This window comes from Pomacea canaliculata, linkage group LG3 (assembly GCF_003073045.1).
Source record: "Pomacea canaliculata isolate SZHN2017 linkage group LG3, ASM307304v1, whole genome shotgun sequence".
In the NCBI taxonomy this organism is placed as follows: Eukaryota; Metazoa; Mollusca; class Gastropoda; order Architaenioglossa; family Ampullariidae; genus Pomacea; species Pomacea canaliculata.
In genome coordinates, this window is record NC_037592.1 from 10,355,598 (window position 1) to 10,382,010 (window position 26,413).

Genomic DNA, 26,413 nt, shown 5'->3' on the forward strand with positions numbered 1-26,413 from the left:
CCACTCCCCTATACTATCTCTATCTCATCCCAACCCCATCTGTCTGTCTGTCTGCCTCTCGTTCTATTTTATCCTAGAAGAATATCTTCGGCTCTGACACACAGGCTAATATTTCTTCCTCGTCTCTGTCGATCCAGCGGAAGCAAGTCGAGTCAGGATCCCGCTGCTTCCTCTGTCATCAGCACCAACTGTTCAACAAGGAGAACAACTCAACATCCACGGCTTCTGCTTTCACGACAGAGAGACAGAGAGCGTTTTGACTACCACGCTCGGCACGAAACCAACAGCTGGTTGCATTAGTTTACACAAGTGAAACAAGGTGCCGGAAGTGACGTTGTCCTAAGTTTCATGAATGGTCGGGGAAAAAAAAAGAATGTTTCTTGCAGCTCCCTGACCATTTATATTATCACAGTTTGTGATCATTCCGTCTTTCTTTTTCTCTGTGGGTAACAAAACTCTGTCGACCCACTCATCCACGCCTACCCACCAGCACTCCGGGCAGGTGTCCTCAAACTATAGTTCGGGCGAACGGGATAATCCTTAGAAAAGAGCGGAAGTGAAAATAATGTGACGAGAGTGATCCGCCTTGTCACAGACGGAGGCACATTTCAGTGAAGGCACAGTCGAGCACATCACGGTCGAGCCTCGGGTGTTTGAAGAACAGTTGGAAAAGGTCTCGGCAGTTGGACCGGGGATGAAGAGGTGATGAACGAATTGGTGAGTCCGTGGTCAAAGTCAACGACTCCTGATTGTTAAACCTTTCTCAGACCAGAACTCAACGACACGTTGTATCCTGGAACTTCTTGTCTGGTATTTCAAGGCATTTCTTTCGAGAAGAATTTTTCTTCATTGACCTTACTGAGTGTCGATAGTCTGCAGAACACTTCTTGCCAAGGGTCAAAGGGCACTCAGACCCGGACACCCTGACGACGTGGTGAGGTCACGCACAAGAAGTTATTGCAGTGAGGTTCATCAGCGTCGGTCGAGACACAGGGAAAGGACTGCCATCCGACAGGTGTCCGGTCTACACTGCTTGTCCGTTACTCATTGACCAGGGCAGCGCGTTGCCGTTGACTGCGGGTCGAGGCTGGACATAAAGAGAGAGACAGCAAGAGTCACGTGGTGTTCTGAGGCCGGGTGCACAGCAAGTCGCTAGGCAGTGGCTAGATGACCAGCTGTCAGCTAACTGTTTGCTAAGCGCAATAGTCACGCACCTACCCCCTGGCGACCTGCTGTGAGTTGTATTCACTGCCCTGCACAACAAGCGGCTCAGATGAATTTCCATCGGACTCTACATGGACTTATATCTCCCATACATCACAACTGAATGATCAAAACTGAATGAAAAGACTTGTGGCTTGCAAAAAAAAAAAAAAAAAAAAATGTAAAAAATAGCTGTTACTTATGTAAAAATATTGACTAGATAGATGGACTAAGATACAACTTGTAATTCATATGTTGGTAAAAAATACCAATTTACCGGGTCCTCCAGCAGTTGCACGCGAGGCCCAAGCAGGGAGATGCGCTTGAAGCTGGGGTAAAAGGTCAGAACAAAGAAGACGATGGACAGTGCGGTCAGCCACTCGGACACCGTGGAGACCAGGTACACGGGCCTCAGGACGTCCTGCAACACGACATCACTCTCAGAATAGTACAGTACCTGCACGAGCATTCTCTCTCTCACACACACAAACACAAAAGCGCGTATGCACACGCGAACACACACACAAGGAAACACACATGAACGTACGCGCACGCACACACACACATGGGCAAACACAATCACACTAACACACAGAAGGACGCATACACAATCACGCATGCACACACGCACAAATGCCCATACACTAACACACACAAACACGCAAACCCCTGCGTGCACAATAAAATCACGCGCACTCATACACGCACGTACGTGCGCTCACACAGAGCTACACACACACACACACGCGCATCACCGCATACATACACCTCCACCCGCAATATCTAGTAAGCAAGTCTGACAAAGAGGAAAGGAAAACAAGCGCCATTACACAGGATTGATAGCCTCTTCCCACCCGCCCTCAGCCCCTCCACACACACCCGCCGATGCCTAAGGGCCTGTAAGCTACCCAGAACCGACACCACCCTCACCACTTTAAGAGCTAATGCACGGCGCTCGAGATGCACTGCCATGAAAGATATTCTCGTCGACTTTACACCGAAAACCGTAACCTTATCACCTTTCTTGCTTTACCTGGTATTTTTGACATGCTATAAAAAGAAAGAAAGAAAAAGAAAAAAAAATAGACTAGTGGATGCAAAAAACCCATATTTACTTACTTCTTTTGTCCCGTGTTTTTTCCCTTCTCGGATTTTGAAGATTGACTTGCTGACAGCGACTAGTCTTTAGTCAAAGCCAATACAACGACGATGATAACATCTTAATTATTGTTGTCGAACTCTGACATGGACTAGAAGGGTGACAAAAAGAGAGGGAGGGATAGAGGCAGAAAAAGAGATTGGAAAGAAAGATAAAGCGAAAGAAAAACTATTTCTTAAAAGAAAAAACATTTTTTGCTTTACATTTTGTTGACTTGTTGTTGAGAACGATTTCTACGCCATTAACATATAAAGATCTGGAAAACGTTTTCTTTGAGAATCTCGGCAAGTTTATGTAATAATTTGTGAAGTGGAGATTTCAAATAGAAAAAAAAATTTCAATTGAAAACTGCTGGGATACGAAGACGGTATCTCCCTAAATTCACTTAGGATCTTTGCATGTATTTGTCAGTAAATTTCTCTTTCTTTCTCCTTCTTGAAAAAACTGTCTATACTGCTCTATATAAACTGTCTATACTACTCTAAATGACTTATCTATACTACTCTTTCTTTTACTCTTTATTTCTTAATAAACTTCCCAAATTCGGGAAAGCATAATCATCCTTGCTATTCAAGTATCATATTTAATGGTAACGTCAAATTTTAATCGTGTTAAGGCCATTTTGAATCCTCTCAGTATTTAATCAAGGTGGTCTTTCCGCTGTTGTCTGTGATGTAACTGTAACGTCTTGCTAATTAACGTCCTAATTAGTGAGAACTGAACAACATCATATTCACAGCGTCCCGACCAGTCACGCAAAATCTCGCTAGTTGACGCGAGAGGTCAAGGATACAGGTCACAAGGCAGCAGGACAGTAAGGTGCTGTTGAGAACTTGCAAACAGGCGACGCAGCCCCGCCGGCCGTCACGTAACGACAGTGTCGTCTGCAGCCAGCAGTACGCCAGCCCCAGGACGAACGCAAGCCCCGCCCCTGTGTAGTGGGCAGGCCGCATCTCGTTAGTCTGAAAATAAAAGGAACTAATAAATACTAAATAAATGACTTCTGTGTGATGTATGAAAAATTTAAAGACAGGCATGTAAAAATAAAAATAGACAAGAACATGAAGTAGATGACTCTGAAGTCAACAGAAACGTTGGAAATGATTTTAAGAGAGAAAATGGACAAGCATGTCGAAATTTGAGGCGAGAAAGCGGACAGAAGTGTTGGAATTCATGAGAGAAGGTGGTCTGGCATGTCCGGGATCCAAATACTGATCCCTCCCCTACTCCCTTCAGCTAACGCTAAGTAGTGAAAGTCATCCACGTCACACATCATGACATGGCGCAACACCTGACGTTCACGACTGCAAGATCACGTGATAGTAGACAATTTCCTCCCCGGAACCTGATTGGTTCTTCCATTACCAAAGGACATGCATGGAGGTGAACACTTCGCGGGAGACTTGTAGCTTGACTAAAGTCATCACAAACTGACGAAACGTTAAAAAAAAAGTCTAAACCAGAATATTGCATTCACGTTTATACTTCTCGCGAGTTGTTTATTTTCTCAGGTGTTTAAATCGTTCAGCTTGGCGGGAGGTCTGTATGGGTGGAGTGTTTGGCAGGTGATAGCGTGAATATGCAACAGGTGTTTACGTCAGAACGGACAAACTTACGGGATGCACTATTTGCAACTGAAAATAAACTTTAGGTTTTATTTGGGGAAAGAGATTCGGAAAAAGATACCTGTCTATGACGTACGTACGTGTGTGTGCTGCGCGTGGAGCAGAGGCGAGCTTATACCCTTTACATACAAATAAACCCTCACATCATGATTTCTCACAGAAAGCAAACTTCAGGAAGGTGAGACCGTTACACTCCGAGAAAAGTGCCGTTGACGTATCAAAACTATTTTTGCACAGAGTTCCGCGGCCGTACAGTACCTGCTGTAAGATCGCTGCTATCATCAATTCGTTTATCTTACACAAAAATCAACCCTGTGCCTCTAGCATTTCTCCCGCTAACCTTTCCCTTGGCCCCATCGGCAGCACGTGACCACGAGACTTATCTTCCCCAGACTTTTTTTATGCGCACGCATCTTGCCAACAGACGTACCGACACGTCGACAGCTCGCAGGGAGGCGCGTCTACTCACTGTCACGAGTCTTCAGCGCAAGTGATACGATAATATATTGGAATTCTTCAGCCTGAAATATGTCTACTGCCAGTCGAGGGCCCTCCGTCCTCCCGCCTGATGTTCCATTGCTCACCAGCAGTCAGCAGCAGAACTCTCGGATTTCTCTCGTTGAGCGAGACGTCGACGGTTGATAGTCGCTGGTTACAATGTAGGTGTCTCGTGTTACGCTGTGGTGACATTTGTTACGATATTAATGACTTTTGTAATTTTTTTTCGTTTTTTGCGTGGAAATCGTTAGCGAAATAAATTGTCATGTGTGAAGTATATCAACAGCATCTCGGCTTCCGTTTCATAAACATGTCCTCGCCCATTTCTGGAGACGAAAACACACTTTTAGCTTCACCTTCGTCGTATCTGTTACATATTCATCCCCTTCCCCAGCATTTGTGAATCAGACTCCAGTCCACGTGACTTTTGAACCAGATTTTGGCACAGTTCGCTCGAATCAGTCAGGGCTCCAAGCCGTCGAGACCTTCTGACAGCTTCACATAAACAGTAAACACACCAGGGTCGATAATCGGATTTTAAAGATGATGCGTCTGGAAACAGTCAGAATGCACGGCAGGAGTCAGAAAAGTGGTTCATTCTAAAGTGTGGATGCACCCACCATACTGGCAGAAAGGGAAGCAGCAGCGCAGAGTGATAAAAAAAAAAAAAAAAAAAAAAAGATCTCGTGAGTAGTGTTCGAGGTCAGGTAAACAGAGAAAGCCTGTGCACAACTGTGAAAGAGAACGAAAAAAAAAACCGCTTAGGTTATAAAGAGATGATTAGGAAGGAGGAGAAACTTCGGAAAGAAAAACATGGGAGAAAATAACTGAATTGAATGGGGTGATCGATGTTGGGTAGATGACGTGTGCATGTCTTTAAAGCAATGACTGAGAAGTATGTTTCTGGCAGGGCAGCCACTTTAAAAAACAAAGCAAAACAAAACAAAAAAAAGCAACCAAACAAAAACAAACAAAAAAACAAAAAAAAAACAAACAACAAACAAACAAAACAACAACAACAACAAAACCAATCAACCAACCAAACAAACAAACAAACAAAAAATCCAAAAAAAACAAAAAAAAAAAAACAAAACAAAACAAAAACCAAACCACCCGCCGCAAGCCAGCTTTTCCCTCGGACACAGAAAAAAAAAGTTATCAGTAGTTCCGACAGCAGCCTGTCAGTAAGACGCAGCGCTTGACACTTCCACCTCGGGTGGCAACCGTTCCTCATTACTCACAGCGCCTCCGAGACGCTAGCACCACCAGGGTCGCCGCCAACTGTCTTTCAGTCGTTTCATTTCTGCTGTCGACTGGACACACGATGTTTAGCTGGAGATAATCGCAGACAATTTTCGCAGACAGCGAGGCAGTTACGGCCACCCTCCTACAGCATGTTCCAGTCGGGTAACACTGATGGTATCGCCCCTCTGCCTCCTTCTGATGGTCTATTCTAATCGTCGCTAACTGAAGAAGATGCATTCATGTTGTGCACAATCAACAGTATTAATGTCTTATGTCTTAACTCTACAGGCTTTTGTAGGCTCCACTTTTTTTCCAGGGAATTGGGCGGGGGAGGGAGACTCTTTCGTTTCTGTATGGATCTTTGTGTATTCGAAGAAAGGAGAAAAAAAATTCCATTCAGATTTAAGCTCGCCTTGACAGGTGACATGTAAACAATTGCCACACACCTGGGTTTCGAACCACTTCATCGGATGATATCAGTCTCCTTAAGCCTCATTACGACTCAAACAAGCATGGAAGGAGAGGAGAGGAAAAAAAAAGACAAAGAAAGATTGTGTAGGAACGCCTAATTGACATACATTCCAAACTTTCCCATTGGCTGTTGTCTTGACAACAAGAACCGTATCTATGTTGTCAGGATTTTAACCTCATTCAACTGTAATGTTGAAGACTTGTATTTCGAGAACGGGAGGAGTCAAATAAACATACAATAAAGTCTGGGGAAATGGCATCTCGCACACTGAGCTCTGCTCAGTCATTACAACAACAAAATCTTACTCCTGCAAAACAAGAAAGTGATTAGGGAGACGAATAGGGTGTCGTACATTGAACTTTGCACCTGAACCCTCAGGGTGTTCTCATTAGGAAGCGCATGACAGTGATTTAGTACTAGCCTCCCTTACCTGGAAGTTGGCTACCATGCTGAGGCCAAAGGCCGACAACCACCCAACGATAAGGGAGGCGATGCAGAGGCGGCGACCGCGTCGGTTGAAATTTCTGCTGCTGCTGGAGTGATGGAACCTGGACGTCTTGAAGATTTCCATCTGCTGGAGGAACCTGACGTAGATGTTGGCCCCACTGTGGACACACAAGAGGTGAGAACCTTATCCAGCTCCAACACCCGACGGCATGAAATATTTCATGTAAGCAAACGGATGTCTGAATAAGTATTTAAGTATTAAAGAATATTTGTATCTTGGGAGGAAGTGTTGAGCTTCTGCTTGTTAGGTGTGTATGTGAGTGAGAGAGGATAAGAGAGAGAGGAGAGGAAAGGAGAGGAGAGAGAGGAGAGGAGAGGAGAGAGAATATCCCACTTAAAAGTACAGGCAAGAAAATCATTCCGTGCAAAGGAGAAAGCCATCCCAGGAGAGGTCTGTCCTCATTAAACACCCGCGCCGTAGCGGGTGGCTTTAGGCCACTGACACATGCGACTGTTCTCGTAATTCATTCACCCCCTCCACCCGAAACCCAGCTTCCCATCATCCCCACCCACCCAGGGGACTGCACCGAGAGACTCCGACACAGTTCCTGGTAGGACCGACAACTCTTACAAGTTGAGCACTCACAGGTGCTGCCCTCTACACGTGTGCGGCAAAATGTAGGTGAGGAGCTTTGTTTACCTTGTAACTGTTGACTGCACAACATGCTGACAGTCGGTCTTAAGAGAAATGTGCAAGGAGGAAGGGGAAAGTCTGGTCAGGGGAATAACGGCCTGTGTCAATTAACGGGACGTGGGGGTGGAGGAGTGGGTGCGAGGGTGGAGGTAAGGACGTGGCGGTGCACGTGCAGGTTACTGTGAGAACGTTATGTCGAGAGTAGAACGCATTCTGTTAAAAAAAGAATGTTGAAGAAGAATATTTGACCTGCCTCCTTTTGCCATTTGTGAAGGTCAAAATTTGTAAACAGCAACGCAACGGAATGTCGTCACTGAATATTTACTCCTCACGATAGAGATCTACAGGATGTGACGTCAAAATCAGACTTTTTAAAAAGTGTCCGCTGTAGGGACTCGAACCATAAACCTAAGAAATTTGACGGATGTAAGGGTCAATGTGTCATTTAACGCACGCGCATAAATGTCGCCCGCCATTCGTTTCCTCACATTTTTGTCTCTCTATGCTCTGTTACACACCTCTCTCTCATTCTTTCTCTCTCTCTCTCACACACATACACGAGTGTTCTGACATAAATGCTCGACAGCCTCGTTTTGCCCATGGCACGCGCCTTAGTTTTGAAGTTGCTGCATGCACTCCGTGTAACATCTCCGCGCAATACGTTTGCACACCCGCGTGCACACAGAACGAATCTAATCGCCGCTCGTAAACGGAAGGCGACCCCGAATTACGATAACGAGAGCTATTTTCGAGTCGAGCAATCCAGGGAGAAGTCTCTGTTCCTGAAAGATTTCCCACCGGGACAGATCGGTACATTTGTTTCTGACTTGTCTCCTCTTTTTTTTTTTTAACTTGACGCAGATTCAGGAAAAACATGAATTTACAGGCGCTGTTCTGTTTTGCGATTTCTTGAACCTACAGATAAGTTCTGCAGTTTTTTTAATAGTTTAAACAAGATCTTCGTCCAACACAATATTTTTTTTAACTTTCTCTTCCTCAAGCATCATATTCTTTCCTATTTTTTTTATCATCAATATTATCATCATGATCGTCACTCTTCCCACTACTTCTCCATTGCTCTCTCAACTATCTTTCGTCGCTGTGATGTAACCCTTCTGTTGATAAGGGATAAAATTCTAACAATGTAAATGTTACTCATGAGATAGTCCAGTTTATCTTCATTCCGGAAACGGACCAAGGTGAATAACGGGGGTTTTATCATTTTTCCTGCCTGCCTCCACATTCTGGTCTTAGAATGTCATCGTTATGTTGCTTGTCGAGCTGCTCCCTATCTCCAACGTGTCAGCGACTAGACTCCTCTCTGATGCTTCGCCAACAAGTGGTTGCCACGCTGTTAAAGTTTGAGTGGAAAGCAAAATTTGCCTAATGTCTTCTAAATCTCAGTATAAGAATACTATTTTCACACTCGGTGAAAAAACAAAAGGTCAAACTCGTGATGTCACGTTTGTACAACGATGGGATCCTCGTTCTAGCATTAGCTGAAGGCTTCACAATGAAAAAGTATTCAGTGGACAATCCTGAACTCTGTGTTCTTGACCTCATGATGATGTTTGTATGCATGTATTTTGAGAACAGATGAGGTATATTCACTCAAATGTTTGGGAAAAAGAAGAAATGGCTTCTTGCACTCAGCTTTATCCAGTCTTCAGCAACAAATCTACACTCCAGAAGGTCTTTAAAGACAAGTTTGATAGCGACTGCCAGAAGCAGTAATCTGAACAAGAATGTCTGAGTATTTCTCATTCGTTTTCCTTAATTTCTTGTCCGCACAAGTACATGCACATGTGCAAAATGTCAAACAGCAAAACAAAAACAAGCAGACACAAGAAGAAGCACTCACGGAGGAAGGCGCCGATGTTGACGAGCTGAGCAAAAATACATCTCTCCGGAGCCAGGATCGCAGTGTGGCTGGAATACAAAGTTGGAACATGTTAGTACTTTCATCATCATTGTTAAATACACAGAGACTAAATATAGTTGTACAGTACAAGATTGTAGTTGTTTAGCACCCACACAAGACTAAAATACAAATTAAGTTTGTAATTTGAAAGAAACTTAGAAGATTTAAAAAAGTACAAGTTCATAATTGCAAAAGACACAGAAGACCAAACTACAAACTGCACATATTTGTAATTGTTAAAGACACACAAAGACTAAAATATAAGTGGTGGAAGTTTGAAATTGTTAAAAACATACATGGGACTTCAGTCATACAACTTGTACAAGTTTGTACATGTTAAAGACACAAAGAATGATCAAAATTTTAAGAATAAGGTCGAACTTGTTACAGGAACAAAAAAAGACAGATGGATGTACAACTCTGCACACTTGCAATGTCTCACCTGATGTAGGGAAAGTCCGGCTCTACATGACCCTGGCTAACGGAAACTCCGTAGCTGCAAGCAAAAGATGGACAGAGCGTTTGAGAACTCCTCTCTCCTACTTTCTATCGTACAACACAGATTCGATCAAGTCAATCCACCATACAAATACATTCCATCCTTACACATGAACACACAGCCTCTCCCCTCCCTCCTCCACAGACAAACACCATTTTCTTCTGTCAAACAGGTTTGTGTGACGAACGAGTGGGTGGGTCAGTCAGACAGGTGAGCATGGATGCCTAGTCTGGCCAGTTCTGACACTATCAACAGTCATCGCCAAGGTCCTCGCATCCAATGACAAGTGGGTTACAGAGGACAACAGCGACTGTCATCGCCTGTCACTTACGAGATGAAGAAGGCGGAGATGATGAAGATGGCCGTGATGATCGGCAGCCAATGGATCCGCTTCTTCAAGAGAAGGATGCACAGCGCCATGATGGCTTCCTGCTCTTCCTCTTCCTCGTCCTCTTCCTTCTTCTCGCTCCCTTCCTGGTGGAGAGACACACAAACACACGTCTATACCTGTCGGTTTGTGTCCGGGTATTGCTCACATGCACGCGGGCACACACACACAGAGTTGCAGGCAAGTGAACATCAGACGCCATCACTGGCTAACCGAATCGTCAAGCTCACCAGGCGAGTGCGCATGCGCTGTGATGTCGGCCCGCCCTTGATCTTATCCGCGTTTATTTCTGCGTCACGAGGGTGTTTGTACGCACTGTCCGGCATATCTCGCCGACTGATTTTTTTTCTTATTTCAAGGGTCCTTCGTCGCAAATGGATGTCGACTCTCATCAACGGTTTATTTTGTTTGAAAGACACGTGCGCAGCAGCAGAGAAGAAGAAACAAGACACGAGCATGCCAGAGAAACCTGCATGTCTTGTACAGCCCCGGGTAGCTCCAGAAATTATTTGCTGTCTTTAGTCGGTCTAAGATCCGCATTTCTTTCAATCTTCATTTGGCTTAATTCTCGCTCAAAAACAAACGTTGGGAGGAAAAACCCATTGGCCTAAAGCCATGAAAAGTTGTCTGTGCAGGCTTTTATCGTTTGTCTCCGGTCTGTATCCAGGAAAGACAATAAAGAACACTTTGGTCACTTCCATAGTAAAGTCTTATGTGTACCCGATTACCTTTTTGCTTGTCCGACTGCAGGACTGTTTTTTTTTTTTCTTAAACTAATTCACTGGCACGCGCACGCATATGCGCACTATAAGTTTACACGCATAACCTGCCCTTTCACTTGGGTTTTTTTTTTTCATTCTTAACTTTATTTACCGCCCACCTACATGTTCGTCCGCTCTGATTGGTCTACAAAAGCGCCCCCACGTGGTTCGTGTTTCTATCACCACGACGGTTGGGAGCGAATCCTGGGGACAATCCCCTCTTTGTAGTGCAGCCCCCACCTGCAGGTGCACGCCTGTAGCCAGAGACGTCTTCAAGGCACCGCTGATTATATCACATGATGCACACACACACACATATACACATGCCACACGCACGCACGCATACCTAACCGACACACACGCACCCTCTCTTCTCTCTCCCTTTCCATTCGAAGCCGAACTTTTTTTTGTTGTTGTTACATTTGCGATTGGTTGATAACCGTTATTTGCTTGTGAATGCACTAACACGCGTGCGTGAGTGTGTTAGTGCGTGCAACATCTTGTGTACGTGTTCTCGAAGGTTAGTTGTGAAGAAACACATTAACCTAGAAAGTCATGCAGGTACAGCAGAAAACCAAGAGCAAGGAAGAAAAATTACAAGAGAGAAAAGTAGTTTACAGCTCTTAACCCTTTACAGCCTAAAATCTCAAAGCAAGCCTACGTCGCCCACCTGCCTACAAACAAACAAACAAACAAACAAACAAACAAACAAACAAACAAACAAACAAACAAAAAACAAACAAACAAACAAACACCTACCCCTTCTCCCCCCACAAAATAATTCCTCCCAATTAAACAAGAGTATTACTTTTAGTGGTTCGGTAAACAGCTTACAGATGAATGTACGAACAAAATGACGAGCGCTCACTCTTTTCAAAGACGATCGTTAAAAACTGCAGAATTTTTCATCAACTGTTTTTCTTAAAAGAAGCCGTTGAAATAACTCAGGCAGCCAGCTTGCGAGGGACAGAATGCGATGAAGGGAAGACCCAAGGGATCATAACCGAGAAACTGCGAGAAACTGCGAGAAACAGCGAGAAACACTTATTTGTTTCCCGAAGACTCAACACCAGAGTGCAACATCGTTGTCCGGGGTTCAAGAGGAAGCGACCTCAGTGCGCGGAGTGTGCGGCACGCAGACCACGTGACGGGCTGTGAGATTATTTAAGTGTTCCGCTAAAACATTTAAAAGCTTTTTGACGCACACTGTTAGTTTACTAGCAATTTGGCAAACTCCAAACACCAGCTAAAGATGCTCCAGACCTCCACAACAAGAAAGGCAGCTTGACATGCTTTCATTCGTCGGCATTCTCGCTCTTCTCTCTCTCTGTCCTTTATTTTATTTTCACCCAGTGCGCATGCGTGTTGGTGGGAGGTTGGGAGGTTTTGACCCCTTGCTTGCCGACACTCCAGCTTCAAAGACTTTACCTCTTCAGAGCAGATTCTCTGACCATTTGTCATTTTCTACTCTAAACATTTTTTTTTTACCGTCGGCTGTTAAAGGTAGGGGTGGTCCTTCCAGACCCTTTCTTCCGAGACCTAACGTCTCTTTCCTTATCATCGTCCTCAAGAGTTCTTCATTGTTATAGAACTCGCCTACTGTAGGTTTTCTGAATGTATTCTCCACCTGTTAATGATGTTTAGTGTTAGTTCGTTAGTTTCCATCTATACCTGGGTCGCGATGTAAGTTTATGCAAGTACATTTGGCTCCGCACAGGAAGTTGTAAAGATGCCGGAGAAACAATAACAAACGGTCGCACATATGGATGCAAGATCCTGGGGAGGAGAGAGGGGGAGACGCTCTCGTAACGCACGGAGACTGGAACGCTGAGGCCAACTCCAATGGTTATCAGGACTAGGGTGGGAAAACAGAGCATTCCGGGTTGTGAGAAAACAAATAACAAGATCAAGACACCCGGAACTCGAGCGGAGGCATCGGCGTACCCTGTAGCTCGAGGCATCGCCATTCGCCTTCAAAAGTTACAGCAGCCGGGAGGGTATGCACCCACTAGCGACTTTACTGCATTGCCTGCTAATCTTCCTGCTGTGCAAACATCCTCCCTCCTCCTCCTCCTCCTCATCATCATCATCATCATCATGTGGTGATTCAACCTTAGCTGCTACTTTAGAGGAAAACATCATTTCTTCCCACCCACCCCGTCCCGCGTCATCAATTATCGTCGTCATCGTCGTCCACAGTCATATCACCAGCACCACCACCACCACCACCAGCAGCAGCAGCCTCTCCTGACCACACTGGTGGCTGTGGGACTCACGAGGGCTGCAGCAGCTGTGCTGATGTTCTTGTTTTATCTTTGACATGCTGCAGACACCCGCACTGGCACGCTGCAGACTCTTCTCTCTCTCCACTTGCCACCCTATTGTTTGGTCGGCGCTGGAGGCCATCATCTTTATCTGATGGCTGGCACCAGACAATAAGACAGCGTGAGTTTAGTCACTCTCAATCTTTATTTTTCCTCTTCTTCCTTTCTTTTTTCTCTTTCTCTCTCTTCGCTTACTGCTGAAGGAGTACTGCCTTTCCCTCCATCCCGTTAATGAAACTAAAGCTCAAGAAGAACTTATTTCAAAACATTTTGAAGTTAAAAGAGAAAGATCGTTCCATATAACGAATACTGTAGTATGAATTACTACTTATTAAAAATTAAAGAATTACCATTTATTAATAAGTAGTTACCTATTTAAAATTACCTCCTTAATGAGAATTGACTGCCTATTAAAAAATACGAACTTATTAAGAATTGAAGAATTACCTAAAATTACCTGCTAATTAAGAATTAAAGGACTAACCTTACTACTCATTACCTACTCACATATCGACACAATTAGCCATTCCTATAGACATACTGTTCCTGACTTCAGGTGATAGCAGCAGGTCCGATCACTCTCCCTGATATTCACATGATAATTAGCTAAATGTCTTTCCGGCTTCTGTGTTGATTTGTTTTAAATATTTTTTCCCGACATTCCTAACCTGAAAGCGCTCTTCCGCCGAGAGTAAATGTCGAGCTACTCTCACTACCCAGATGAAGGAATGGATCACCATAACAAATACGTCACTTCCGCTAGTTTGTTCTCCCCGCAGCACGGCCAATTACATGGAGGCTTTGCTGGCTTGTGTCAGGGGTAGACCACTCTGGTGCAGCAGCACAAAAGCACTTTCTGCTCAGTGTTTTCACAGAATGGATCGGTAAACAAATCGAGATCTCGCGGGGCCTCTCGCGCGCCCCATTCACTAACGAAGATAGGACAACCCACACCTTAAAAGATTAAAGTGGTTAGAAGGGTTAATCTTTTGGTCTTCTGCCAGAAATCTTCCATTTGCCGGTGCTTGCCCATGGAGGTAAATTTAGAGGATTCGATTCATGGCGCAAAATTTTAGCGTCTTTCGGTTTCCTTTTGCCCAGATTGTGGATTTTTTTTTCACTTTCATTGCTGCACCCACCAGCTTCCACCAATCCCAGTTCGCTATTTCTGCTTCCAATTTTTGTGTCTTTTGCGGATGTCGAGCTTAAAAAGGGATGAAGGATACCTGGTCTTCTTTGTGCGGGGTTCAAGATCTGATCATCTTCAGACACAGGGCAGAAAAAACAGGCTGGGAGGGGGAGTGAAGGAGGAGGGGTGAGAGGGGATACAGGAGGGAGGGTGAGAGGGGAGTACAGGAGGGAGGGTGAGAGGTGATAAAGGTAAACAGACGATTAATTTGTACCGTTAGGCGTGTCAGAGGAGAGCAAGTTATGAGAGCGATCTGTCTGCGCGCTTAGCTCTTCAAGGGTTTGTTGTACCTTCACAGGAGCGGCTACAAGTCCCGACAGACCAACAGACATGCACGAGGAACTGTGTTATCGTTGGTCGTCGCCGCACAATGCGTTTGTCAAGAAGCGCTTTCGTGAGCTTTGCCACTTTTATCTCCGGCACTGCAGCCTCAGCAAGTCTCTCTCTTTCTCCCTCCCTCTCTGTCTTATGATCAGACCCACAGGGTGAATGAAAGCACAGGATGCGAGGGCGAGAGTCTGTGTGAGTGTAGGTGCATCATCATTATCTTGGTCTAAACTTTACTCCATTATTAAAAACAAATGTACACCCGACTACTACCAACATTACCGCAAGCTTCAGCGTCTGGAAACGGCCTTATTTATCCTAATTTTGCTTCAACTTTAATTGTGGTTTAATTAAAAATAAATTGATTGGCCAGCCCTCGTGCATTTCCGCCCTCGCCGTTATAGACAGTGTCATGGCGGCCACAATCTTCGTGGCTCCAACACAAGGATATACACTAAGACTTATCAACGCTGATAAAGCAGCTGCACAGAAATCAGAAATAATTGGCTGAAAGGCGAAGCCGGTGATTGCTCTTGCTTCCGTTTTATATATATATACACATACAGAGCACATCACACACAAACAGAGAAATCCACACATCACACAGAGCGTGCACACACACACACATACACACTGAACATACACTGACACACGAACGTGCTGAGAGATGTTCTTGCAGCTTGGTGTACATTAAAATGCCCAGAAAGTCGGATTTTGCATTTTACTCACAATATATATAGGAGAATATTGAAATGGCGAACTTGTACACACTAATATTCACAATACTCCTATTCACATCGCATACAAGTACAAACAGTTACAATACTTGATACAGAGTGTACATTTACATCATGGGATGGATACAAAATGCCCGCCCTCCCAAAATACAGAGAGGAGAATGAAGAAAGTAAGAAAGAAAACTGAGCTTATGCTCCTCTTTCAAACAAAAGAACTGAGTTTTGTTTTTACACCTGTTCATATTTGTAGATGTGTGTGTTTGTGTGTTTAAAAAAAACTTCATTTCATTCCTTAACTTTTACATTTTTTTTATTTTGTGACTTGCTCGTGTCCTAGAATGACTATAAAAAAACTTTATTATGTTTATAGATTTGTACAGGTCTTAGAAAAAAATGCAGAAAACTTGGTTAGTCGCCGTAAACAACTTCACGTGAATGCTCCTTGACGCCAGAAGACAAAGACAAGTGAGTTACTTGCAAAAAAAAAAAAAAAAAAAAAAATACAAACTGCTATAGAGATGATGCTAGGAGTGCTACCAGACGGAAGTGGATTCCATTAAAATAAGGTAAGAATGATAGGCTCGCCCTCGACAGATTATAAGAGTTCTTGCTGATAAAAATCCCTTTTGGTGAGTGCCGTGCACCGCCTCTCAGACTCAAACACCTTTGATAAGTAAATGGACGGCGATGGTTATTACTGCTGCACCCACACGCGGAGGGCGAGATGGGTTTTGGGGTAGATACCTGGGAGTGGTGGCGATGGGTGTGGAAATAATTTCCGGTTTATGCTGCAATATTCATGTTGAGGAAATATATTGTGTAAGGGAAGTTGACAGGCAAGGATAGAGACAGCGAAATGTGAGATTTTATGCTGAAGAAAGTGGTCGACATTTTAAGGAATATTCACATACACCCTCACACACAAAACAACAACACACACACACATTGCCAATTTGTTCTGCAACAAGTTACAAAAAATATTTAAAAAATCTCGCAAAGTGGGTGCAGACGGCGGGCGCCATATTGTGAGGGGCTCAACGGACAACAAAACAAGCATACTCAGCAACCGTCATTGACTGGCTCTCAAAAGGCAGGAAATGATGACAGAAATATCTCCAAAGTTCTTGGCCAAATCGCAGGGTGGTGATCAGATGTACCGGGTCAACGTCTATGACGCAGGCGCACGCTTCGCACAATGAATGAAATCTGCTTCACTTGTGGGTGTGTGTGAGAGGGAGAGAGAGAAAGAGGAAATGCGAGGTTGAGTTAGCCCCAATTCATGAAAGAAGCTTCAATTTTCTGTGGATGTTATCCTAAAAAGACATAAACACTTCAGTCGATATAAGTTCTAACGTCGAAATAATGTAGCCTTGTTCTGAATTAAGAAAAGATTACATTCATAAGATCATGAAGATGGCGTCTATCTCTGTCTCTCTGTCATTCTTTGTTTTTTGTATCTCTTTCGCGATATTCTCTTGTAAGTCTTAGTGGACGCTAGCAATAGTCTTCAGCCAACACACAGGACGTACGAATGAAGCTAGTCAAAACTATTTCTTCCCGTTGTACAAGTATTTTATGGTCACGTCTGTCGCCCCTCACTCGCTACGTGACGATAACGGTGCTCCTACGTCACTGGAAAGTCGCTTAACCCACTACGTCACAGGACAGCCACCGTTCACTCCATCATAACAAAATAAATAAATAAAACTCCTTACAGATAACTTCCTTTCCTAAGTTAAAAGGGGGCGTAGGAGAGGGAGGTGTGCGAGAAACTGAATTACAGTTTTTACCACGCACACGGTTTATGTTGTCACACTCGACCAGTAAATAAAATCAAATTCTATCTTCACTGTACGAGATTCAGGACAGTTTTAATGCCAGAGAAAAAAAACTGATAACACATACACTCGCCAGACATTTCGCAGCACGGACAGAAATGTTAGAAAATGGGGCTGGTCAGGGCAAATACACATCAGCGAATGAGTCTGTCTTTCTCTCCTCCTGGTTCGATTCTAAGTTCACCTCTTTTTATAGTTCATAACGGCTCGTTATTAGCTGTTGAAAAATGTTCTCAGCTGTGAGATGATGGCAGAGGAGAATGTCAGTCCGACAACAACATCCCTCATTCATGCCATCAGACATTCGGGTCCGTGAGTCGTGCAAACTCGTGCAACCAATTAACAGATTAAACAGTATAAAAACTCTGGTTAGAAAGTAAACGGTCGGCAGTAAACTCCCTTCTGTAGCTCCCTGTTTTAATGTAATTATTTAAATTGTGTAATCAGTAAACAACTGGCGTTTTACAAGGAGGATAACCATTCAGCTTTATGAAACAGAAACTGATTACAACACCGACGTCCGGGACAGATTAAGCAACGAGCACTCGGTTCGACACCAGTTCGGCGCATCATTCTTTTTCACGATAACTCAGTTGTTGAATGGATACCTGACGGATGGGAAAAGTAAGGAAAGAAGATGTATATCCCTCTGTCAAGAAGAAAAAGCCCTGAGAAAAGTGAGGTATCTCTAACACCTTACTACTCGACCACTGAAAGATTAAGAGCAATAATTTTCTTTACAAAGATTGAGTATGCTAACAACGCAAAAAAAAAAAAAATCAAATCAACATGTGAATGAAAAAGAAGGAAACCCTTCCACGAGATTTACATCCCCTCTCTTCTTTTCCAAGAGAAGATTGTGTAAAGGAGGATGTCATGAAGATTAGCAGCTGTAATGATGAAAGAAATCCTCGTCTGCTAAAGACGGAAGCACGCACGGCGTCAGTTGGGTGGGAGGTAACGGTATTTCTCTTAACTGAGCTGAAGTAAACTAAACAAAGTATATCCGCTGCCATTTATTTTTAACGCACCTATCAGGCCCCGCTGGCCCTTGACGTCACGATCATCAATGACCTCTCGCACAGCCGTTGCGTGAATGACGATGAAAAGGTTCCGTTACCTCGACACAGAGTCTGCAGTTCTACAGCATGTCCTGTTACGTCATCAGGTCAGGCCTCGTTTATTTTGTAATTTTTCAAAATAAAAGCCGGACAACATGAAATGTATCAAAAAAGCGAAATATGTCTTAAATTGCCCGGATGTCAATGCCACGTCTCAATGAAGACTTGTCTCCCTTCCTCACATACTTTATCAGGACTGGTGTTTTCAGAACTGGGTTATGCCGCCACCAACAGACAGGCAGGCAACAAACCCCTTGCCTTTTCCTCCGAACATTTTCTCCCACCGATGTTATTAAAGACAAAATGTCATGCCCCACACCGTCGACCCCGGTGTTTTTTCGGGGTTCATGCATTCGCCGTCAACTGCTTGTTACTCGTTTACTCTCGGCTGCTTTTGCAAACTCATCACATGATGTGAGAGGGTACCCACCTCTATCCGGCGCTGTTACAAGCGGAAATATCTCACAATCCTTCAGCGACATGAAGACAGACTGAGTGTAAAGAAAGCGAATAAAAATAACTTACGAGCCGCGTGGAAATGAATGAATTAAAAGACCGTTAGATTAAAATAACTGCCAGATGAAAGAGAAGTCTGGAATAGAGGAATAGCCCCATTCTTTTTGATCGTCTGTCTTCAACAGATAATACAAGTCAAGGTAAAGTGGAGGACGACGACGCGACGCAACGATGCTGCTGCCGAAGATGACGACGACGAGACTTTGGTGATAACGACGATAACAATAATACATATGTGATTCTGTAATTACTTTTCTATATACATTTGAAATACATAGATGGCAAGAATGTCAATGAGAAAAATTACCTGTACTGTTCCTGTGTACGCTCGCACTGTGAATTCTACTTCCGGTCTTTCGACTCAGACCCAGGATCAGTTTTGTGAAGACAAGACTTTGGACACGGCTATATGAAGACAAGACCACGCCCTCTGACTTTTTGACAATGCTTTATGAAGACTAGACCCCGCCCTCTGGCTTCTCCACACAACACAGACCACGCCCTATGCTTTATGAATAAAAATCCGAAGGCAGGTAGCTAGTCAAACACAAGACCGATGACTTCAGAAAAAAGTGTAGCTCGGTACAACAGGCACCGCAAGAACAACAAATGAACACGAAAACGAAAATGCGGAGAGTTGGTCCACACTACACGGATTTCACGCTTCACATCACTGTACTAACATTTAATATCTCCGTGCTAACAGTACTAACCTACCACACCTATCTAACAGGACTAACGTTTCATCACAACGCACATATAATGATAGACACAATCATAAATAGTTCCAAACTATCACTACACGGCACACACGTCGATAAAAATCGCATCACACTTAACACCATTAAAGTATTACCAAACAACAACAACAACTACAGTCTCACCACACTGAACACAAAGTACTTTGGTGTACAGTGAACAAACAGCGGCGGAGACTGAGAATAGGTACACGGGTGTACAGACAGTAATGAGGTAACAATACACAAACAGTGGTGAGTTGTATACTGTACAAACATTACTTACTCTATCTCGCCATCAGTCACTTGCACAACGCTGCTGCTTTCCCACAGAGACGAGGTCGGTAAACAAACGTCGCCGTCTTCAAAGCATTCCAGATAACCCGCCACCCCCCTCCTGTCCAGCTCCCCCCGTCTCCTCCTGTCAAAAACGCGCGCAGTGCACGAGCGCAGACACCCCTCCAAGTGAGTCGTGGACCTGACAGACCTCCACAGACTGTCACAACACTCCCAGTGGTCAGTGGCCAGGGTGGACAGCAACGGTCACGGGTACTGGCTCCTGGTCCCTAGCGGTGGGAGTAGCGTTGAGGAGCGGGCACAGCCAGTTGGGGGCGAGTGGACCAGTCAGTCGCACACACCCACAGTCGCTAGTCTCCGGTGAGCCACTCCGTGTCGGCCCCCTGTAGCCTGGGTACTGGCTCTGCCAGGCGTCTCGCTCCAGTCTGGCACTGCCCCGTAAAAAAAAAAAAAATGGCGAATCTGCCTCCAGCGACAGACGGGCTCGCCGTTGTTCATGCGAGACAGACTAAAATAAGAGCCTCATTGCAGGCTGCTACTTTTTTCTTGTCTTTTAATCTATATCGCAAGGGACGAGATTAAGATTGAAAGCGGAGGAGGGAAAGGACTGGGTAGAGACTCTTTTTGTGTGTGTGTGTGTGTGTTGCTATTTTATCCCGATGCTACACTTTTGAAACCTTTGTACACCCCTCTGTGGATGTTTAGGTCACACAAGATCAAGATGTGGTAATGTAGTGTACGTACGTGTATATGTAGTATAGCCAGGTATATGTGTAGGTTTCTATCCAGGTATGTGAAGGGGTAGCGGATAGACCAGTGGTTAAAACAAAGCCACCAGACTAGGAGGCACACACACACAAGCGCCTTTACGATACCCGTGTGATGCCTGCCTCCCTCAGCTGTCCCAGCCGTGGTGTGGGTGCCTGACGAGGGTTTGGGGAGGTAAGGGAGCGAGAGAGATGGAACTGCCTTTACAGAACCCGGCCCCGAAAAAGTGCGATCTGTAACACCTCCTCCCTTAACCTCCGAAAGGTTAGGAACCGACCTTTACATACTTCTACCTTTCTATGTGTTGATGTGTGCGTGAATATGTGTGTATGTGCAAGTACAGCCTGTGTACAAACTGCCATCATCTGTCTGGCCACACCACAGCTGTACACATACATGTCTGGGACGACTTGCCAGACGCCGACCCCACTGTACACCACCAGGAGCAGGAGAGCAGGTGGGCGTCTATCTGTCCGTGTGTCCATGCGAACCTATCGCTCACCTTCATCTACACTGCAGCTCACCTGCACGTGCATGCACGTTGATGCATCCTCTACGCTCAGGTGGCGGCGTCTCGCACCTTGCACATCGATGACAGCGGAGATAAGGGTTGAATGGCAACGGGCTCTTAAAATAAGATGGCGAACAAGCGCTGTGTTTATTGCCACGATAAGCCCTCCGCCAGCAAACAAAGGTTCTCTGTGTCAAAGTCAAAGCGTACTTCTGTACATAATTACTACAGTCAATCACTAAGGTAGGTCCGGGGGATCTACAGGACACCACTTACGGTGGGTGGTTCACCTGTCCCTAAACATTGTTTCTGAAAAGGCGAACGTTTGTATTTAGTCCAATCTGCGGGATTGTGCGAAACGGATACAACTCTGAATTTTCTTTTATGTCAGCCATGGCTCCAGAAGATGTATCTGACATAGGAGAAGTTAAGATTTTTGTCTGGATTCTCCATTTACACACACACGTACACACAAATCTGAAAGTTTCTGCATGTTGGACACATCTCAGCCAAGGGAGGTGAAAAGTTGTGTACTCGTGATGGTGGACGTTGTGTTCTCGTGTAAAACGCAATTTTCAACTGTTTTTTTTTAATAAGACAACACAGGGGATTATTTTGTTTATGATTACTGCGCAGTAGTGTTTCACAAGCATCCTGGGGGTTAGCCGACACAGACGACTAATTCTATAACCGTTCTCCCAACCACGTGGCGTTCTTGGAGCGTTATTATGACGTCATTCGATGACCTTTGGCTGATGGCATGAAATGGACCCGAAGAAATGAAAATGTTCATCTTGGCGGTGTGTTTTCCAGATTTCTGCTCCTTTCATTAAACGAAACCAGAGAGTTGAAAATCTTGTCAAAATCTTTATTTGCGAGCCCCAGTCAAACGGATCTCTCAGCTTTCATTTCAGTTCACCTACACGCTCCCGCCATCACCAGATGTAAATCCCAGCTAACGGTTCCTGTCTACCTGTTGTCTGGCTGGCGAGGTATGTCTGTCTATTTTATATTTGTGTTCGTTGGCATGTATCCGTGTGTCTGCGTATCTGAGCGATTGTGGTTTTGTCTTCTCCTTCTCTCATTCTCAGACTTCTGTGATTAACGACCGACATTTATTCGTTGAATTCTTCGGAAAGTTGAGTTAAAATTCCGTTAGAGCGTGACGCTGTGATGTTCATAAACATCTATCCAGTAAACCAAATAATAAACCTTATCCAGCGGGGAAGACAATAAACCTCTTTCAGGTGATACTAAACAACACTATCCAGTGATGCTAATAAACATACCCGTGTGCCGCGATACCAACACTCGCTACCCTGGGTGGCGTTTGACTAATATTAAGCAGGAAGGTGGATGCCGGCAAAAAACCAGTGGGAACACACCATTTCTGAACAAAGTCTTGTAACAGCGAAAGTGAATGTGGGACGGTGTCACAGTCACAGTCCTGGAGGTCCTGCAGAATACATGCCGCCATACAGGTCATGGGGGTCACACCATTATAAGGACCTGTGGGTCTTGTGGACATGGCATTGTAATGGAAAGTAATTTCTCCGCCATGTCAGAGGGAAAGACTCTGCAAGTCATCTTTTTCTTTCTCCACACACACACGTTCTTTCTTCCTCTCTCTCACATATTCTCTCTTCCTCTCTCACGCACGACTCTTTCACACACCTTCTCTCTCTCCTCCCCATAATTACAGAGAACCTGAACCCTCCGGAGGGTCTCAACCCTGACAGGACAGACATCATCTCTTTTTAGCACCTGGAGACGTCAGCAGCTGCCCTCCCAGCACGGAGGGCGCCGTCATATCTCAGGTGCGAGCGGACACTGACGCTAAGGGTGAAAGACGTACTGCTGCGGGGGAAACCTCGCGCTATCACGTGCTATCACGAGAAAACCCGAGAAAGTCAGGCTAGACGTCGGGCGATAACTGTGGCTGGCCGAGCTCCCATTATGTCACGTCTGCAGGAATCCTGAACTTGGCCAGTGCAGACAGGTGTGCTCTCCCCCGGGGTCGCGACAATGCAGAGTGCAAAGCGCATGCGCACACACGTAGTTTCCGCCCGCACGTTGAAAAACGTTTAAAGTTAAAATCAGAACATGCGCCATCAGCAGACAGCACGCGAAGTGTGTGGATGAAACACTCCAGCCTTTTGTTGTAAACGTAAACACAGAAGATGTTTACCGAGTGTAAGATTTCTGTAAATAAAGCAAAGTGTGTGGTGGAGGTGGTGCGTTGTGTGTGGTGAGGGAGGGAGGGTTAAAACCATGTGAGTTCTTCACCAGATTTGCTAAGACTTTTCTGGTCAATGTCCATTACTGCTCGGTCATTAATTATGTTTGATTTATGTTTGCTTCTAATCACGTTCAGTTTTTGTATTTTTTTTTACGGGTGACTCAAAATTGAAGAACTACTCAGCAGAAATTGCGATATATCTCTATCACTCAGAATAAATGCGGACAACGGACAACTACTTGCAATGGTGTGTGTATGTAAGTGAGGGAGTGAGTGAGGGAAAGAGAGAATCAGTATCACATGACCACTTCACTCAACGCGTTGTGTCCCCGTTGCCGAACATGATATGTGAAGTAAGAGATGGTTCACCATTGAAAGCCGGACATGAAAAAGCTAGACTAGCATGAAGTGAGAGATCGAAACGTTAACAAATCAACTGAAACAGAAAAATGAACAAAAGCTAAGACGGGTACCGGGTACCAGGTTAGTATACAACAGCACGCGCCCACAACATGGCGTCAGATGGATCCACCACCCTCTAAGTCCTGGACCAGCAAAAGCCAAAAGGCTAGCAACACTATCGCCTAATATTGCTGCGATATCTGAGTTATTTATCTAAAGACTTATAGTTGCCGCCGCACGTGTGTTTGTGAAAACCAGGATGAAGGCGAGGAGAGGGAAGCAGAATGCTAATACATCGCCGTCCTTGCTGCCGAGTTGTGTACACGAAGGTGAGAGAGGAAAGAACTTAGATTTACAAGATAATGATGGAGGTTAAGAGCTGGGACATGCACACATGGTTCTCACATGGAAACTTTGCACACAAAACCTGCTTACATGCACGTGCCCTCATGCACGCACGCACCCACACTCTCTTACATTATCTGTCTCGCTCACACAGTCTCTCTCTCTCATACATTCTCTCTCTCCATTTACACAGTTATCATTCATTACTTTATTCAACTCACACTTTCTCCATTTGTCTCCCTGACACATACCCTCCATCTCTTCTCTTTTTTTTTCTGCGAGACCTCGAAAGATGATGATGATGATGATGATGATGATGAATTAATGTGTTCTGCTAGCCTATGATAAAGAAACCAATGCAGAAGTCTGGAACTTAAATGAGCGATTAACTGGTAGACTGCTAGATTAACAGTCGGACTCCCTGGTAACTACCCCAGGGTGGAGGAGGTACTAAGAGTGAAGGGGGGCATCGTTGGCACGAGCTTTGCGCGTGGAGGATGCTGATAAAGCCAATCGCCAGGCGCTGACTTACGATGGAGCACGACTGAGCGAAATACTGAAGGGTAGAGGGCTCGAGGGTGTTATTGGTGGCCGGGTATGATAGACAAGCATCCGGCACAGTTTCTCTCCCTACCTTAAATAAAAAAGACACTATCTCACAAACATCAGGACTGTAACTTATGTCGACAATTACTCTCACAAAAAAAATTCTGGAAATGGCTGGAATCGTTAATCGTGACAGTCTTCATGACACCTTTTACATCAATTCACGGAGTTCCTGAAAGGCAATAAACTTTAAGAACTCTGAAGCTGGGAATTTATTGTTTTTTCATTTCCTCCATTTTTGTGCCAGTAGTCAGTTTGTAATTCGTTTTTTTTTTAACGGTAAGAACCTCATGCTAGCATTCTTTTTCTTTCTATCTCTCACACACATCTCACACCCCAACAACATGCACGTACATACAGTTTCGCAAAAAAAGATGCGCACAGTTTTCTGCTCAAAAAATGTAGAAACTGATTTGTAACATTGTGGCACACAAACACGAATATGTCAGAAAAGATGAAGTGGGGGAAAAAAGACAAAAGAACACGGCCCTGAACGTTTTTTCTTTTTTACTCGACGCTGCGTGAAGTAAAGGAAACTCAAAAACAAAACACTAACCCCCGAAGGAGAATTTAAAAAAGAAACAAACGAAAACCCAAGTCAGATGAAAGGTTGGAGCAGCGATCCGAAGTCGACATGAGTGGAGCTCAGTGTGCAAATGTTTGGTCTAGACCGCCGACGATGGTCCTGGAGAGCATTCTCTCCCAACAGACAAAAAGAATCATGCGAAAAGCAGGCGATGGTGGCGGGTGGCTGTGCGGGTGGACGGGTGGGGTAGTGAGGAGGGTGGGTCGGTGGGCCAGACAGGGTTAAAGGGGTGGGTGTGCGATGCGAGGGCTACGACCAAGCGTCGGCTAGCGGCAGCGATGCTGCGATGTCTGTTGACGAGCGACTCTGGCAGCGAGGGAGAGAGAGACGATCGACTGATAGAGGAGAGGAGAGGAGAGGAAAGCCAGGCTGGAGACAGGAATCAAGATGGCGGTGCACACAGAAACAGGACGACACACAGAAACTCTTGCGCAACTCTGCAGACGCACACACAGACGCATATTATATAATATATACACATAAACCATATACATACGAGACAGAGACTGATAAGGAATTGTGGTAAAAGGCGAAGAAAGATGGCATTAGTTTACTTACTCGTGAGACTTGGAAAAAGCACTTGGGTAAGTTTCACAAAAATATTCAGGCACACATAGGTATTATATATATGTATGCACATATAGAGGATTATCTAAACTTTATCGACTGCGATGTGGATACCCGCTGGGGACACATCAAAGAGGTTCTCTGATCTCGTCAGGAATTACGCTCGACGAAGAAATCCTGTAGGGCTGCCAGACCTTGTTAACAGAACAAGAACAAGGACCCAGGCATTCGAGATAAAGTGTTTCAGAAGATTCCTTCAGATCTCCTACAGGGAGCAAAACACTTCGTCCTCAGCGTAGTCACCTGTCTGAAGGATCCCCAGGAGTCGCTGCTGGCTATCGTCAAGTGACACTGAAATGGTTCGGTCATGTCGCCCCACACGACACCTCGC

General features: G+C 44.8%; 1 protein-coding gene across 1 annotated transcript in view; it reads right to left on the minus strand.

Annotated features, from left to right (window-relative positions):
* Nucleotides 1-945: 945 nt before the first annotated feature.
* The window catches only part of LOC112558839 (DNA damage-regulated autophagy modulator protein 1-like), a 63,301-nt gene continuing 37,833 nt past the window's right edge, over nt 946-26,413 (minus strand). The window contains exons 2-10 of the mRNA XM_025229539.1: nt 10,095-10,237; nt 9,707-9,760; nt 9,205-9,272; nt 7,676-7,751; nt 6,633-6,807; nt 3,156-3,324; nt 2,323-2,381; nt 1,481-1,624; nt 946-1,087 (exon numbers count right to left, since the gene is read on the minus strand). Coding sequence (XP_025085324.1) covers nt 1,025-1,087; nt 1,481-1,624; nt 2,323-2,381; nt 3,156-3,324; nt 6,633-6,807; nt 7,676-7,751; nt 9,205-9,272; nt 9,707-9,760; nt 10,095-10,237 — 951 coding nt within the window. The 3' untranslated portion in view covers nt 946-1,024. The remainder of the gene's footprint in view (nt 1,088-1,480; nt 1,625-2,322; nt 2,382-3,155; nt 3,325-6,632; nt 6,808-7,675; nt 7,752-9,204; nt 9,273-9,706; nt 9,761-10,094; nt 10,238-26,413) is intronic.